Source organism: Myotis davidii, unplaced genomic scaffold, assembly GCF_000327345.1.
Source record: "Myotis davidii unplaced genomic scaffold, ASM32734v1 scaffold514, whole genome shotgun sequence".
NCBI lineage: Eukaryota > Metazoa > Chordata > Mammalia > Chiroptera > Vespertilionidae > Myotis > Myotis davidii.
The window spans coordinates 65,641-80,060 of record NW_006286236.1 but is presented as its reverse complement, the minus strand read 5'-3'; the positions used below and the strand labels follow the sequence as shown (position 1 = coordinate 80,060).

The following is a 14,420-nucleotide window of genomic DNA, read 5'->3' as shown; positions in this document are numbered from 1 at the left end:
ATTTCAGGTCTTGCTTCCCGGGAATGTCATCCGTTTGGCTCAAATAAACTCATAAAAATTCTCTACAAACTGGATGTTTCTTACATCGACATTTCCTTGGCGTTGCTGGCAGGGTTTTGAAGCGCCTGTGCAGGCCCACCCTGAGGACCCGGACCCGGTGCTGGTACTTGGGGCCCCACTGGCTCCCCACTTCAAATCAGGACATCAACTAAAGGGACGCTCCCATCTCATTGGAAGGGACTTTGTCCCTAACCATGAAGGGACACCTACCCTTGCCTCCTCCTACAAGGGACATCAAAGACCCCACTTCAAATCAGGACATCAACTAAAGGGACACTCCCATCTCATTGGAAGGGACTTTGCCAGGCACCTAACCATGAAGGGACATCTACCCTTGCCTACAAGGGACATCAAAGGTTCCTCTAGGACAGTGGTTCTCAACCTTCCTAATGCCGCGACCCTTTAATACAGTTCCTCACGTTGTGGTGACCCCCAACCATAGAATTATTTTTGTTGCTACTTCATAACTGTAATGTTGCTACTGTTATGAATCGTCATGTAAATATCTGATATGCAGGATGTATTTTCATATGAGACGCTGGTGACCACAGAAGTAGACAGCTATCCCAGGACAAGATCTCTCAGAAGCGTAACCAGCCCCAAGAGATCACGTCACCTTGTTAACCCTCCTGTAGTCCAATCCCTGCCTTGCTTTCTCCCACTTTCGAGTAATCTTCCTTACATAATCCTCCCCTAATTCCAAACGTATAAGATAAACTGCAAAACTGTGATTCTTCGGAGCAAGATTTGAGATCTTGCTTCCTTGGCAATGCTGTCAGTTTAGCCCAAATAAACTTTTTTTTTTTTAATAAAAAATGTTCTTTACTCCGTAAGAGTACTTTTTAGTAGTAATATTAAAATTAAAACATATGCTGTCAGATAGAACAAGGAAGCACAGTAGTGTTATAAGGAACTAAGATTTTCTTTAAAAATATTTTTTTATTGATTTCAGAGAGGACGGGAGAGACAGGGTAGATAGAAACATCAATGATGAGAAAGAATCATGGATCAGCTGCCTCCTGCATGCACCACACTGGGCATCTAGCTGTAACCCGGGCATGTGCCGGGAACTGGACCATGACCTCCTGGTTCATAAGCCGAAGCTCAACCACTGAGCCACGCAGGAACTAAGATTTTCACTATAAAATATATTTTTTAAAAGATTAGCTCATATTTTCCCCTCAGGACCCATAGTTGGTCATTTCACACTTAAGTGTTTGATGTCAGATGTCCACCCAGGGAGGTCTTCAGGGGGCCAGGGTGTGGGGCCGCAGCGGCTTCAAATGCCAGGGAAAGGGGGAAGAGCACAGAACAGGAATAGGACCAGAGGTTTAATGATTATTCACTATAGGTGAGAGGTTTTCTTACAGACCCTGGGAACCTGGAAGGGGTGCTGTAAGAAGAAACACAGCTGTAGAAAGATAAGGGGTGCCCTGGGGCCCAGATGGGTCCATTGCTCAGAAAATACATTTGAGAACAAATGCAGGGAGTGCTTTGACTTGGTTGCTGTGTCTGGACCCTGACCCCCACCAGGAGTTTGCCTCAGGAATGCTGACCTTTTTTTAGGCTCTTTATTGTTAATCCTCACCTAAGGTTAGTTTTCCATTGATTTTTAGGGAGAGTGGAAGAGAGAGGGAAAGACAGAGAAACATCCATGTGAGAGAAACATATAGATTGGTTGCCTCCTGCACAAGCCCAGACCAGGGCCCGGGCCGGGGAGGAGCCTGCAACCGAGGTACGTGCCCTTGACCGAAATCGAGCCCAGGACCCTTCAGTCCACTATCCACTGAGCCAAACCGGCCAGGGCAGGACCTGGGATTTAATACCATTGAAAATGAGCTACCTTGTCCTCAGGACTTCAAGATCCTGGAAGGAAACACGGGGACCACAGCCCCTGCAACATTAGCCTACCCCCGCATCCCCCTTGCTCCCAGCTTTCTTCCTTATCCCCGTATAATCAGCTGGCTAGAGCAGAATTTACACGGTGAGCTGCTGCTCTCCCATACTGCCCGCATTGCTGGAATAAAGGCTCATGTGTGACTCAATCTTATCTCTGCTGAATTTGGCTCAGGTAGTGACAGGCGGCCTGGACCCGCTTAATGTCCTGAATCACCAGCACCGGAAGGGACCCTAACTCTAGGGGTTTCCAGCTACGCCCAGGGCTTCAAAATGCCCCAGGGAACCTCTGAGCCCCCCAGCACCTCAGGCTGACCCGTCGGGTCAAGGGGTCAAACAGCTCTGCTCTTGTCCGTGGATGGAGACTGTGGCAACAGCAGCTCTTGGGTTAAGAAGTAGGAAAGTAAACCGTGTGGATAGATGCAGGCCGATAGACAAGTTCTTTTATAAGCTGGTGAGACAAAGCCAGGCTGGGCTGAGGGCTGCCCCGTTATCAAGGCTCCGATGAAGGCACCACCAAGGTCCCCTGTGGAACAGTCGCCGCTAACCCCCGACCCCAGTGCCCTCCCTGGCAGGGCTCCTTGGCCAGGGGTGGGGCTCAGATCCTGGATCTGCTGCCAGAGCTGTGAGCCTGGGCAGCTGACTTCATCTCCGACGTCCCCATCCAAAGGCGGAGATGCGCAGACCTAACTCAGGATTCGTGTGCGGATAAGACAATGTTGGGAAGAGCTGTCTGAACCTTCCTCTTCTGCGCCCCGGGCCTTGGGCACCCCTGGAGCTGGTTAGGATGCACTCTCAGGCCCCAGCCCCACTCTCGGGGGTCAGAACTTGCTCCCACGTGGTCTGTATTGGGTCCTCGAAGCCTTAGTTCCCCCCGCATACCCGCTCCCAGGTCTGCTGTGGAGAAACCCCGGGAGCAAAGAGGTGGACTGTGGCTGCCCTGGTCACTTTATCCTTTTCTACTTTATTACTTCAAATTAACAACCACAATAAAGCTCAAAAAAGTCCAATATTTACACAGGAAAAAAGTACAAAATTCCCCCCAAAGTTCTTCAGTATTTTTTTTTCAGTTTTTTAAATTACAAAGTTATAAAAAGCTTTGCTCTTTGATTAAAAAAAAAAAAGAAAAGAAAAAGAAAGAAAGGGAAACAGAGGTAAATAAATTAGGAAATACACACACGGAGAAAACAAACAAAAATAAAAACGGGTGTTAACTAGGAGGGGTGGGTGAGGCAGCGCCCAGCCCTGACCCAGCTCCTCGCTGGAGAGGCCGGGTGCAGGGGGGTGGCCCCCGGGGGTGTCAGGACCAGGAAATCCACCCAGACCCCAGGGGCCAGGTGCTTTCTGGAAGGAGTCTCCAGGGGCTGGGGACGGGGCTGCCGCAGGGTGGTGAGGGGCTGGTGGTGGCAAGGACACTCTGTGGCCTCCTCGAGACGCACGCAGGTCGTTACCCACCCCGTGTCCTGGTTGGGGGATGAGAACAGAAACTCCGCCGGGCAGGTGGCCAGGTCCTGCGGTCCCGGGAGATGCAGGTCACATACGCGCACACAGGCACAGGAGGAAGCTCGGCCCCCATCACCTCAGCGCCCACAACTGAAGTCCCCTTGCAAAGGCAAAGGACGGTCCAAACGCTCAGGGGACACTGGGAAAGCCCACACGGAAAGCCAGCCTCCATCGCCCCGGCAGCAGCGGGGCTGTGAGCCCCCCGTGGTTCTGAGGCTCAAGGACACCTGGTGAGACCGTCTCCACCCAAACACACCAGTCCCCAGGCTCCTGGGCCACCTCCTCATGGCCCGCAAGGCTGAGCTGTCCCTCTCCTGGCCTCAGCATCACAGGGCAGGGCCTCAGCGGGCGTCTGGCACGGGTGGCTGGTGTCTGGGGAAGCCTTTGGCAGCCTGACGGCGGCGGTCGGCAGCGGGAAATGCAAAGGGACAAGAATCCTCGGTGCTGAGAGCATCTCATCTTCTTGCCGTTGGCAAAAAAAAATTTTTAAATAAAAAATTGAAGAAACAAAATCCATCGTCACTTTTGTGCTGGGTTTTTGCTGTTTTTGTTCTTTTGAGTGGTTTTTTCCCCATCTTTTCGTGTTTTTTTAAAAGAAAATACAGTGAAGACACTAAAAAATGAGAGAAAGATTAGAGGTGCATTTGCCTCTGGCCACCCATCTGCCAGATGCCCCTCACCTCCTGTCTCCTTGTCCCGAGTGTGTGCACTTGGTCCCCCGTCTGGAGCACACAGTAGGTGTTCCACTTCCACAGGAAGGACACACTCTCTCTCCTCTGGCCTCTCGGTGAGCAGCCACCCAGCCACAACGTGCCACGCACAGGCTGGCCCCTGGCGTTAGGTCCCAGCTCAGTCTGTGCAATGACTTCCTCGGGTGTGAGGCCCGGCCCTGCCCAGCCTGTCGTGCACATGCTCCCCGGCTCAGACCCACACCTCCCCTTCCCCAAGCCCGACCCACAGTGGGAGCTGCTATCCACCACTCAAGGCCTCAGGCAGCCATGGGAGTCCCAGGAGGCTCACTCCCGGGCTTGTGGAGGCCAAGGGTCTTTGCTGATGGCAGACTACGTTAAAGCAAGGTGGTGTGGAGGACAGAGAAAGGGGTTTCCGGCAGACCTTAACGGATGTGGGCCAGGCCTGCTCAGAGGTTTTCAACCCCCTCGAAGGCCCTTGGTTCTGGGTCCCTGGTACCATCTACAGCTCCCCTGCCCCCCGACCACACACACTGGTCTGCTCCCGCAGCAACAGGTGGTTCCAGAGCGGGCGGGGCTGTGCCTGCACCGGCTGTCAACTCACCTAAGCAAATACTGGTCCGGTGGAGCTCCCCCTCACTTCCCGAGGTGGTCAAATGGCACGCTTGTCTTGGGAGGGAAGGCAGAGAGAGGGGAAGGGATGAGCTGCCGGCCTCGGGGCACGTCTCCCCACAGAGCTGCACCCCACCCGCCAAGGCTCAAGAGCCGAGGGAAGGGTGTGTGACCTCCAGGCCATGCACAACGGAGACTGCCCACTGGACGCCAGCTCCTGGCCTGACCTGCCGAGACCCCTCCACTGTGGGCCGGAGCCGGTCTCCTCCCACCTCAGCCAGGACACCCCCTTGGTCAACCAGGATTCCCCTTTCCCAACTTTCCTGGCCCAAACATGCCCCCTAAGAGGGGCCACCGCACAGGATCCCAGCCCTCTATCCTGTGCTAAATGGGACATGCGGGGACCGCGAGCTCCCCGCTGCCCATCCAGACTGGGTCCCTGGCGAGGGCTGGATCCCCACTTGCTGGCTGCAGCAGGTTATCCTGACTTTGCTCAGTGGGGCCAATCAGATGTCGGAGGATTAAATGAGGCCAGGTCCCTGCTCGACAAACGGAGCTTGCTCCCAGGGTGTCAGACTCAGGGGACAGGGAGGAACCTGGGGGCCCTGGCTCAGCTGGGCGGCACGGCAGGACTGGGGTGAGGGCAGCTCACCTGTGAGGCTGAAATCCGGGAGACCTCTTGCCGCCCAGTGAGGTCGGAGGACGAAACGTTGGCCGGAGCGCCCCTGTGTAGCCTCATGCTCACCTTCCTCTCTCTGTCGACCCGTGAGATCGCTCTGGGAGAAGTATTGCCTGGAGGGCGAGGCAGGGGGAAGCCACCTTCAGTGTCCAGGGGCCTGACTGCCCTGGCCCCCCCTTGGGCCCGGCTCACTGCCCCCGGTCCCTGCTCACCAGCTTGCTGGATGCGGGAGGCTGGGGTGGAGGCCACAGGCTCGGCAGCACTGCGGAGCCGGTTGGCGGGGGTCCCAGTAGGTGGGCCGGGGGGCAGGGCCCGGGTCGCAGACCCCCGGAGCTGCCCCATCCTCTCCTCGCGCTCGTGCTCTCGCCGCTCCCGGTCCACGTCCTCGGGATTCCGGGCGGCACCCTGTGGGGAGGCAAGAGGAGGCCTGGTCAGCCCTGCAAGGTCAGGGTGCTCTGGGCTCCGGCACCCCCGCAGGGCATCTTGGGGCAGGGGCATCGCAGAAACCCTCTGGTCCAACCTCCTCCCCACAGCAGGAAGCCTGAGAGGCCTGGCAACGACCCATGATCCCACAGCAGAGCAACAGCACCACAACCTGCCCAGAGGAAGGAGGAAGCTGGATTGGCCGGGGGGGGGGGCTCGGGTCACTCTGCCCTGGTCTCAGAGGGCCAGTCAGGCCGGGAGGGCTAACGTCCTAGGGCCTCCCTGGCCCTCCCAACCTGGACCCTCCATGTAGAGCCCTCGGCTCCTCGAGGCTTCCCAGCACAGCAGGGCAGATGCTCAGAGGCCAGAGAGGGAGTGACAAGGCAGTGAGGCCAGGCCAGGACTTGAACCCGGCCTCCCAGCTGGGGCCTTTTCAAAGGGCTGCCTGTCCCCTGCCCCTGGACCCGGCAATGGCTCCTGGCAGGTGCCGAGGGGGCCACCACCGCACAGATGCTGCCTGCCTTCACATGGGCGCTCAGGGGAGCTGGAGAAGGAAGGGGCCAGATGCCCCACGGAGGAGGAAGACACCGAGCAGGCAGGCTGGGCAGAAGGGGTGTGTGAGCCCCAGGGGCCCTGCCATGCGGCCACTGGCCGCCCCAGTGCAGAGGAAAGGGGAAGGCCCACAGCGAGGAGCACCGTATGGGAGCGGCATCCGGCCGCGTTACCTAGTTGGTCCTGGGGTCGTCCACAGGGAAGGGCAGGGGGCTGGCGAGAGGGGGGCCGCATCTGTGGAGGAGAGAGCTGTGGGCTGAGTTGGGGCCTGCTCATGGGCACGGGGTGCGGGCTCTCGCAAGCCCCGTGTCTCCCAGGGAACTGGCCGAGAAGGCCCTACGGTCTCTGGGAAACGGGAGAGGCCCTTGCCTTTAAGCAACTCTGGGAGGTAGTGGCTGGGGATCAAAATGGTCCCTGAAACCTAGTAAGGAACCGAGGCCCAGAGAGGCCTCCTGCCCTGCCTGGGGCCACACGGCTCACGGCAGAGCTGGCTGTGAACTAGCCCTGCTCTGCTCTCGGCACCCCCAGAGGACTTAGCAGGTCATTCTAGAAGCGAACATCCCGTCCTCCCACCCACAGCCTGTCCAGGCAGGCAGGCCTGGAACTACCAGGGCTCCCGCTCCTAACCTCTGGTCCCCCAGTTTCCCCTTGGCTCCCACCCCCTCATTACAGGATGCAGAGAGCAGCTCGGCCAGAACCACAGAAATCCAAGCGGCGAGAGCTGCAGCACCCGCTCAGGAACCTCCTGCTGGAGGTAAACGTCACTCCCCGGGTGGGGACTCTATGATGGGCTCGGAGGCGCACAGCCCCTGCCTTGGTGGCCGTAGCCGCCTGGGCCAAGGCCAGCCCCGAGGCCGGAGGTGAGCTCCTCTCCATGTTTCCATCCGAGCCAAGTGACGCCTCAAGAAACGCATGCCAGGGAGGCCTCTTGGCTTTTATTTGCCACAAAAGACAAGGTAACATCCAGTCACCGCCTGCGCTGCACGGACCGCCCTGGGCCCGGCCAAGTTTCTCCCTGGCAGCCGCTGGCCTGGGACAGCGGCTGAACGCTGCATCCGGGCTCCTGGGTCTGCAGACTCCAGGCCTCACACTGGACGCTAGGGGGTGGCTGCTCCAAGGAGGGAGGCTCCCAGTAAGGGCGGATCCTCCTGCTGACCAGTCTGGCCCAGTGCCCAGCATGGCACCCATCGGCTGGCCGGTGCTGTGCCCGGAGCCGCCTGGGCCAAGGCCAGCCCCGAGGCCGGAGGTGAGCTCCTCTCCATGTTTCCATCCGAGCCAAGTGACGCCTCAAGAAACGCATGCCAGGGAGGCCTCTTGGCTTTTATTTGCCCACAAAAGACAAGGTAACATCCAGTCACCGCCTGCGCTGCACGGACCGCCCTGGGCCCGGCCAAGTTTCTCCCTGGCAGCCGGTTGGCCTGGGACAGCGGCTGAACGCTGCATCCGGGCTCCTGGGTCTGCAGACTCCAGGCCTCACACTGGACGCTAGGGGGTGGCTGCTCCAAGGAGGGAGGCTCCCAGTAAGGGCGGATCCTCCTGCTGACCAGTCTGGCCCAGTGCCCAGCATGGCACCCATCGGCTGGCCGGTGCTGCAGGCTTCCCGCAGGGGGCGCTGTGCCAGGGTCCTGGCTTCTGCTGAAAGGCATGATAGGTGCCCGGCGCCTGTCTGCAGGCGCTTCTGCCAGGGGCGACTGGAGTGGGTGAGCTCAGCACAGTGGTGGGGCTCAAGGTGCGCCTGCCTCCGGTCGCTGGCCCTCACGCCAGAGGTCAGTGCTGGAGAAAGCCGCTGCACCTCTGCTCAGCTTGACTCGGGGGCCTCTTCAAAGGCGACCCCGGGAGGGGCCGGAGTGCCAGCCTGGGGGGGAGCGAGCTCACAGCCCCATGAGACGAAATCTTGGCGGTGGATGATACAATGGGAGGCTCTGAGGAGCCATCTACCGTCCACAGCTTCCTGTGACAGACATGTCCACGCCGGCCTCGCCAGACATGGCGGCCACTAGCCAGCCACCCACGGCTCCTGAGAACTTGAAATGTGGCAAGTGCGACTGACACGTGACATGTTCAGCTCCGATTAATTTTAATCAATGAAAACGTAGCCAGTGGCTGCCGTACTGAAGGACAATGCAACACCTGTGTTTGGAGCGAAACTGACAGAAGGGCCGAGCCCCTCCCAGACCCAGGCTCTAGGATGACGTCCCACAAGGTGAGCGAGGGTCGCACATCCGAGTTCCCGGAGGTGCCGAGGTGAGGAGAGCTGGCCCAGGCCCTTGGCCACACTCCCAGCTGGAAGGTCCGGGTGAAAGGTGCCCACTGCCACCTCCAACCTCTCCCGTGGGGCCCCTGGGCCTGTGGAAACCCGGGTCTCTGCTCAGCCTCCACCCCACACCTCAGGGAGCAGTTCCAGGTCCCCCTGACTGAGGCCCAGAGAGGAGGCACAAGACCACACGCAGCCCCCCATCTAGAACAAGGCCTTGGTCCCGAGCGCCTGCCAGAGCCGCTGAGGCCGTGGGGAAAGGAGAGGCAACTTGAGCGAACGGGTGCAGGTGGGGACGTTTAATGAGCTCAGGTTCGGTCCAGAGGCTGCTGACGGGCCTGGCGGAGCTGCTCCTGGTGCCCAGCCCCAGGCCCTCCAGGGCAGGGAACGTCACCCTCCTCCCGGCTCTGTCCATCAGGCCGCTGACTCATCCCCAAGAATCCCTGGGCAGGGCCTTCTCCGCCACGCCCCCCCCACTGACACCCCCCGCCCCACGCCAAGGGACACCTCCTCGGGCCTGGCCCCAATGGGCTCAGGCACCTGGTGCTGTCAGAACTGGGGCCCTGGGGTCCAGACCATAGGCCAGTAGTTTGGGGGGGGCGGCTCCTCCACCTCCTCCACCTCCTCCACCGGCCTACCTGCAGGGCCCCGGGTGCCCAGGGGCGCCGGGCACCTAGAAGGGACAGAGAAAGCACAGCAGGGGCTCAGCCTCCGGCGCTTGCCCGGCCGAGTGGTCCATCTTGGAAGGGCCAGGCCTCGGAGGGTCCTTACCAGTATGTGCGTGAGTACGCGGGCCCGGCACTGGGAAGGGGGTGGGGGCAGGGCAGCGCAATAGCCTCGCTGTCACGGGGCTGAGCCTGGCTCGAGGGAGCCCCCTTTTCCAGAAGAGATGTGAAACAAGTCATTCGATTTCTGATGCCACAGCTCCAGGCACACTGACGACTCCCCCCAACCCCCCGCCAGGCCCTCAACAGAGGGAGACCAAGCAGCCGCCTAGCAAGGCCCAGGGGCCCGTGACCAGGAAGAGGGAGACCACACTGAAGGGGTCCAGGCTGGCCAGAGGGGCTGCAGTGAAGGCGGCCGCCTGGGCCGTGCAGAACAGCAAGAGCAGGACGGTGTAGGCAGCAATCATGACGGTAGGGGGGCCCGCCAGCGCCATCCACGCCCGGCCGCGGGGGCCTAGGAGGGACAGGAGGCCCAGCCAGGTCCTCCTGGGTCTGGTGGGAGGCAATGCCCCGCGCGGGCCCTGCTGACCGTAGCGGTACAAGCTGTCGGCATTGACGAGACAGGAGTGGGGGGAGCGTGGGGGCTCGAGGGCCCCGGTGACGTCACTCGCAGGGTCCAGCTCATAGCTCCTGTCCTCCGGGAGCCCCGCCCACCACAGGGTCACTTTGGCCTTGTGCGTCAGGGCCTTCCCCGACCAGTCCCCCGAGCCCGCCTCGGCCTCCGGGTGACTCACGAATTTGAGCATGTTCCAGTCGAAGACGTAGTCGTAGGAGAAGCCCTGCCGGTGGAAGAGGTTGCGGAAAAGCTGGCGCAGGTAGGAGTAGTCGGGCTTGTCGTCGAACCGCAGGGAGCGGCAGAAGTTGAGGTATGTGGAGAACTCAGCTGGCGGGGGACGGGGACAGAAGAGGCCACGGTGAGGCCCACGCTCCCGGGGCCCCAGCAGCTGTCCTACCCCCCACCGTCCCTACACTTCCCATCTAGGAGGGGCAAGATGAAGACAGCAGGGACTATGGCTCTCCCTACGGTGATGACCCCGAACCTGCCCGTGAGCGGGCCTCTGAGGACGAGGATGGCAGAGCTGTGCGCAACGAAGGGGTGACCCCTCAGTGAGCGGGCGCTGCGCCTCGTGCACAGCTCCTGTCACCCACGCTGGGTTAGGAGGTGGCAGGTCGGCAGCTGCCACGGACTCAAAAGACAGCCAGGAGCCCGAGGGGGACGCCCGGCGTGACCTGAGCCACGGGGGGAGGGCTTCCATGTCCTCCCTGAAACTGGGGCGAGAGGGGCCTTTGTCAGAACAGAAAGCATACACACTGGCCCCTGGCCCTGTTCCTGGCACAGAGCTCCTCACACCCTGTTACTTCCCAAGTGGTAAGAACAGCCCTGTCCTAGCATTTGGTCTTTGACCCTGTCCTTGACACAGGGCCCCTAAAACCTTGTAAATGCTAAGTGGTCGGAGCACCAGCAGCATCTCCTGTCCCATTGAGGTGACGCTGGGTGGGCTCCTGGTGGGGGCTGGGCACCAGCAAGACAAGTCACGGTTAGGAGCTTGGAACTCTCAGCCCCAGGCCCCTCCCAACTTCTCCAGAGAAGGGAAGGGCTAGAAGTGGGGTCTCTGATGGTGGCTGCGCCAGGAAGCCTTCACTGGGTTTGGAGACCTTCCAGGTGGGTGACACCCCCCACGCCACGGGGAGGGAAGCTCCTGCCTCCGGGACCCGCCAGGTCTCGCCCTGTGCCTCTCTTCACCTGCCCGTCCACCTGTGTCCTTCATCACAGCCTTCCATGAACTGCTAAGTGTGTTTCCCCGAGATCTGGGAGCCGCACGGGCACGTTAATCACACTCGGGGAGGGATTTGCGGGAGCCTGGGTGTGGGTCAGAGGCACAGGCAGGCTGGCCGGGGGCGTCAGTTGGTGGCCACAGTTGTGGGACTGAGCCCTCGGCCCGTGGGGTCTGACCCTACCTCCAGGGAGACAGTGTCAGGGTCAAGGTAAATGGTAGGACACCCAGCTGGGGTCCCAGAGAACTGCGAGGTGGGGGAAGAACCCCACACGTTTGGTGACCAAAGGGTCAGGCGTGGAGAGTTCGGGGAGGGACCCCTTTTCCTAATGCTCAGGCCCTGGGAGGTGAGGCAGGAGCTGGTCGGGGGGTGCTGAGTGCTTCACAGCCAGACCTCCCGTCTGCCCGAGTCCGGACAGAGCTCGCGGTTCACGTTCTGGTGCTGGGGGCAACGGCAGCCCAGACAGGACTCTGGGCGGCCTCGTCTCCCCCTTGGAAGGGCCTCAGGGGTGCCCCGGGCTACTCACAGGGGTAGCCTTTGCAGAGGACCTCGATGGGTGTGGACATCTTCTTCTCGCTGATCCGCTCGTACTTCTGGCGCTTGGTGGCTGCCTTGAGGCCCTGCCAGGGCAGGGAGCCCAGGTTGAAGTACATGAGCACGTAGCCCAGGCTCTCCAGGTCATCCCGACGGCTTTGCTCTGCACAGAGGGGCAGGCGAGGGCAGGGAGCACCGACACATTAGTACGCATGCGCCTAACACGTCCTCGGCTCCTGGTCGCCGGGGCCGGGACATGCTCCTTGAGTGAGAGGGAACAGCCCACCCTGTGCACCCGGGGCCCCACCCCCCGCCCCAGCTTGCTGCAACCCTGTGGCAAACAGGCCATCTCTGGCTCCTTCTCCAGAGGAGGGACCCGAGGCTGAGCCTTCTCAACTCAATCTGGGCCTACTTTTCTTTGGTGGTGGGGGGGGTTGGGGGGGGCTAGTTTATCCAGGGCAGGCATCCATTCGCCCGAAAACTAGGGCCTCCTCGCCTGGCCCACCCTGTGGACAGGGCACAAGCTGTGGCATCAGACACAGCTGGGGTCAAATCCGGCTTTGGCACCTGCTGAGCCAACACCTTAAGCAACCCGTGTCATCACGTGAGCCTCGTTTCCCAGCCTATAAATTAAAAGCTGGGGGCACAGTCGGGCAGGAGAACCTGCTGGGGGGGCCGCGGTTCTCTGAAAGGGGAGGACCTGACTCTGTGGGAGTCGGGGGAACATCCAGGCCGCAGGGCGCCAGGATCCGCGCCAGCAGCTCCTGGGTGCACGATGGTGCACGAGGCCCCGGCCCTGACCACTCACCGATGCCCAGGTGGGTGTTGATGGAGGCGTAGCGGGCAGTGCCAGTTAAGTTCTTGTTTTCCCGGTAGGGGATGTGCTGGTGGGTGCGGGCGTCCCGGTACTTCTTGGCCAGGCCGAAGTCGATGATGTACACCAGGTTGCCCTTCTTGCCCAGCCCCATGAGGAAGTTGTCAGGCTTGACGTCCCGATGGATGAAGTTCTTGGAGTGGATGTACTCAATGCGGCTGATCTGGGGACGAGAGGGGACAGCAGTCCCTCAGCAGGCAGTCCCCAGAGAGGCCTTCCCCACGTGCTGGGGGCCGGGCCCGGGCCGAGGGCGGGGGCTGCCAAGATGGAAAACACATACATGGCCCTTGCCCTGGGCGAGGGACAAAGAGGCTTGTAAGAGGATTTCAAGAAGCAGGTCCAGGAGGGCTTCCCGGGGGAAGTGCCATTAGAAAGCAGCTCTGAAGGAGGAGTTCACCAAGTCTGCTGCGAGTCCGAGAGAGCAAGGCAGAAGGAAAGCTAAAGGCAAGACATGGAAATGAAGCCCGAAAGGCGTCCAGGCCCCATGGAAGCCTCTCCTGCCTGGCTCTACGCCCTCCTCGGACCCGGGAGCCAGAGTCAGAGGCATCTGGAAGGCTGTTCTGGCAACAGATTGAAGGGGATGGGGAGAGGGCGCTCCAATAAAGCCTGACCTTGGCAAGGGTGACAGAGATGAGGCTCAAAGGACAGGCTCCGTCCCCTGGTCTCCAAAGTACACCAAAGTTGGGCGGACACACAGGCCCTTCTTTAAACAATTTATTTAAAAAAACAACACCCTGACTTAACACATATGCACACGGTATGTCCTCTGGCAGGCCAGTCCCTGCCGGGGCCTCCGCCTTCTGTACATCAAAGGCCTCCTCGGCGTGGCCAAGTATTTCCTAAACCTCCGAGTCTCATATCCTAAGAGACTGGCCACCCTCCTCGCACACACACCTTTAGCTGAAAATCGCAGGTAATATTTTTATGTGTTTTTACTGATTTCAGAGAGGGAGGGAGAGGAAGAGAGAGATAGAAACATCAGTGGTGAGAAAGAATCACTGATCGGCTGCCACCTGCACGCCCCACACTGGGGATCGAGCCCGCAACCCGGGCATGTGCCCGGACCAGGAATCGAACTGTGATCTCCTGGTTCCTAGGTGATGCTCAATCACGGAGCCACACCGGCCAGGCTCTTTTTATATTTTGAGAAAGTTTCCCCCCCTCAAGTTTATAAAGGGCTTTAGGAACTCAGGATGCTGGGCAGTGGGCGCCCCCTCTGGTCCTGGCACTGCGTCCTGCTTGACCCCAGACAACCCAGCAGAGGGGAGATTCTCACCTGAGGTGACTGAGGCTTGGAGAGACTTAGCTCACCTGCAGTCACCTCCCTGGAACAGGACCTAGGAGACCACAGGCTTTGTATCGCCTGCAGGCTGAGTCCCGGGCCCCACCCTGGAGCCGAACAGAGCAGGTCTGAAGCTGAGCCTGGGCATCTGCATTAGACACCACCTCCCCATTTTACAGCCGGTGGTTAAGGTCCCAGTCTCGGAACCAGGCCTGTGCCACGTCCCCGTTCCTGCCTCCTGCTCCGGCATCCTCCTGGCACCCTGCGACCATTGGCACGAGGAGGAAGCAGAGGTTGGGCGGGCGGTGGACTCACCATCTGGTCGGCCAGGAGCAGCACCGTCTTGAGGCTGAACTTGCGGGAGCAGAAGTTGAAGAGGTCCTCAAGGCTGGGCCCCAGCAGCTCCATGACCATCACGTTGTAGTCGCCCTCGGCCCCGCACCACTTGATGGATGGGATTCCCACTGGGGGGCCAGGAAGTGGGGCTCTCAGGGGAGGTCCTTCCTGACCCCAGACCAGCCTCCAGCCACCCCTCCTCTCCTCCCCCACCCAGCCCTCCCG

At 60.2% G+C, this 14,420-nt stretch overlaps 1 protein-coding gene across 5 annotated transcripts in view; it reads right to left on the bottom strand.

The window, feature by feature from the left end:
• Positions 1-4,032: 4,032 nt before the first annotated feature.
• The window catches only part of LOC102762322 (casein kinase I isoform epsilon), a 20,280-nt gene continuing 9,892 nt past the window's right edge, over positions 4,033-14,420 (bottom strand). The window contains exons 3-11 of one of the 5 annotated variants that reach the window (XM_015559839.1): positions 14,175-14,323; positions 12,512-12,740; positions 11,696-11,866; positions 10,128-10,276; positions 6,588-6,663; positions 5,652-5,844; positions 5,413-5,552; positions 4,753-4,817; positions 4,033-4,072 (exon numbers count right to left, since the gene is read on the bottom strand). In XM_015559839.1, the coding sequence (XP_015415325.1) occupies positions 4,801-4,817; positions 5,413-5,552; positions 5,652-5,844; positions 6,588-6,663; positions 10,128-10,276; positions 11,696-11,866; positions 12,512-12,740; positions 14,175-14,323 (1,124 nt within the window). In that variant the 3' untranslated portion in view covers positions 4,033-4,072; positions 4,753-4,800. Of the gene's footprint in view, positions 4,073-4,752; positions 4,818-5,412; positions 5,553-5,651; positions 5,845-6,587; positions 6,664-7,720; positions 9,342-9,439; positions 9,544-10,127; positions 10,277-11,695; positions 11,867-12,511; positions 12,741-14,174; positions 14,324-14,420 lie in introns of those variants that run through there. The other 4 variants (XM_006757407.2, XM_006757408.2, XM_006757409.2 and 1 more) reach the window with 4 other exon arrangements.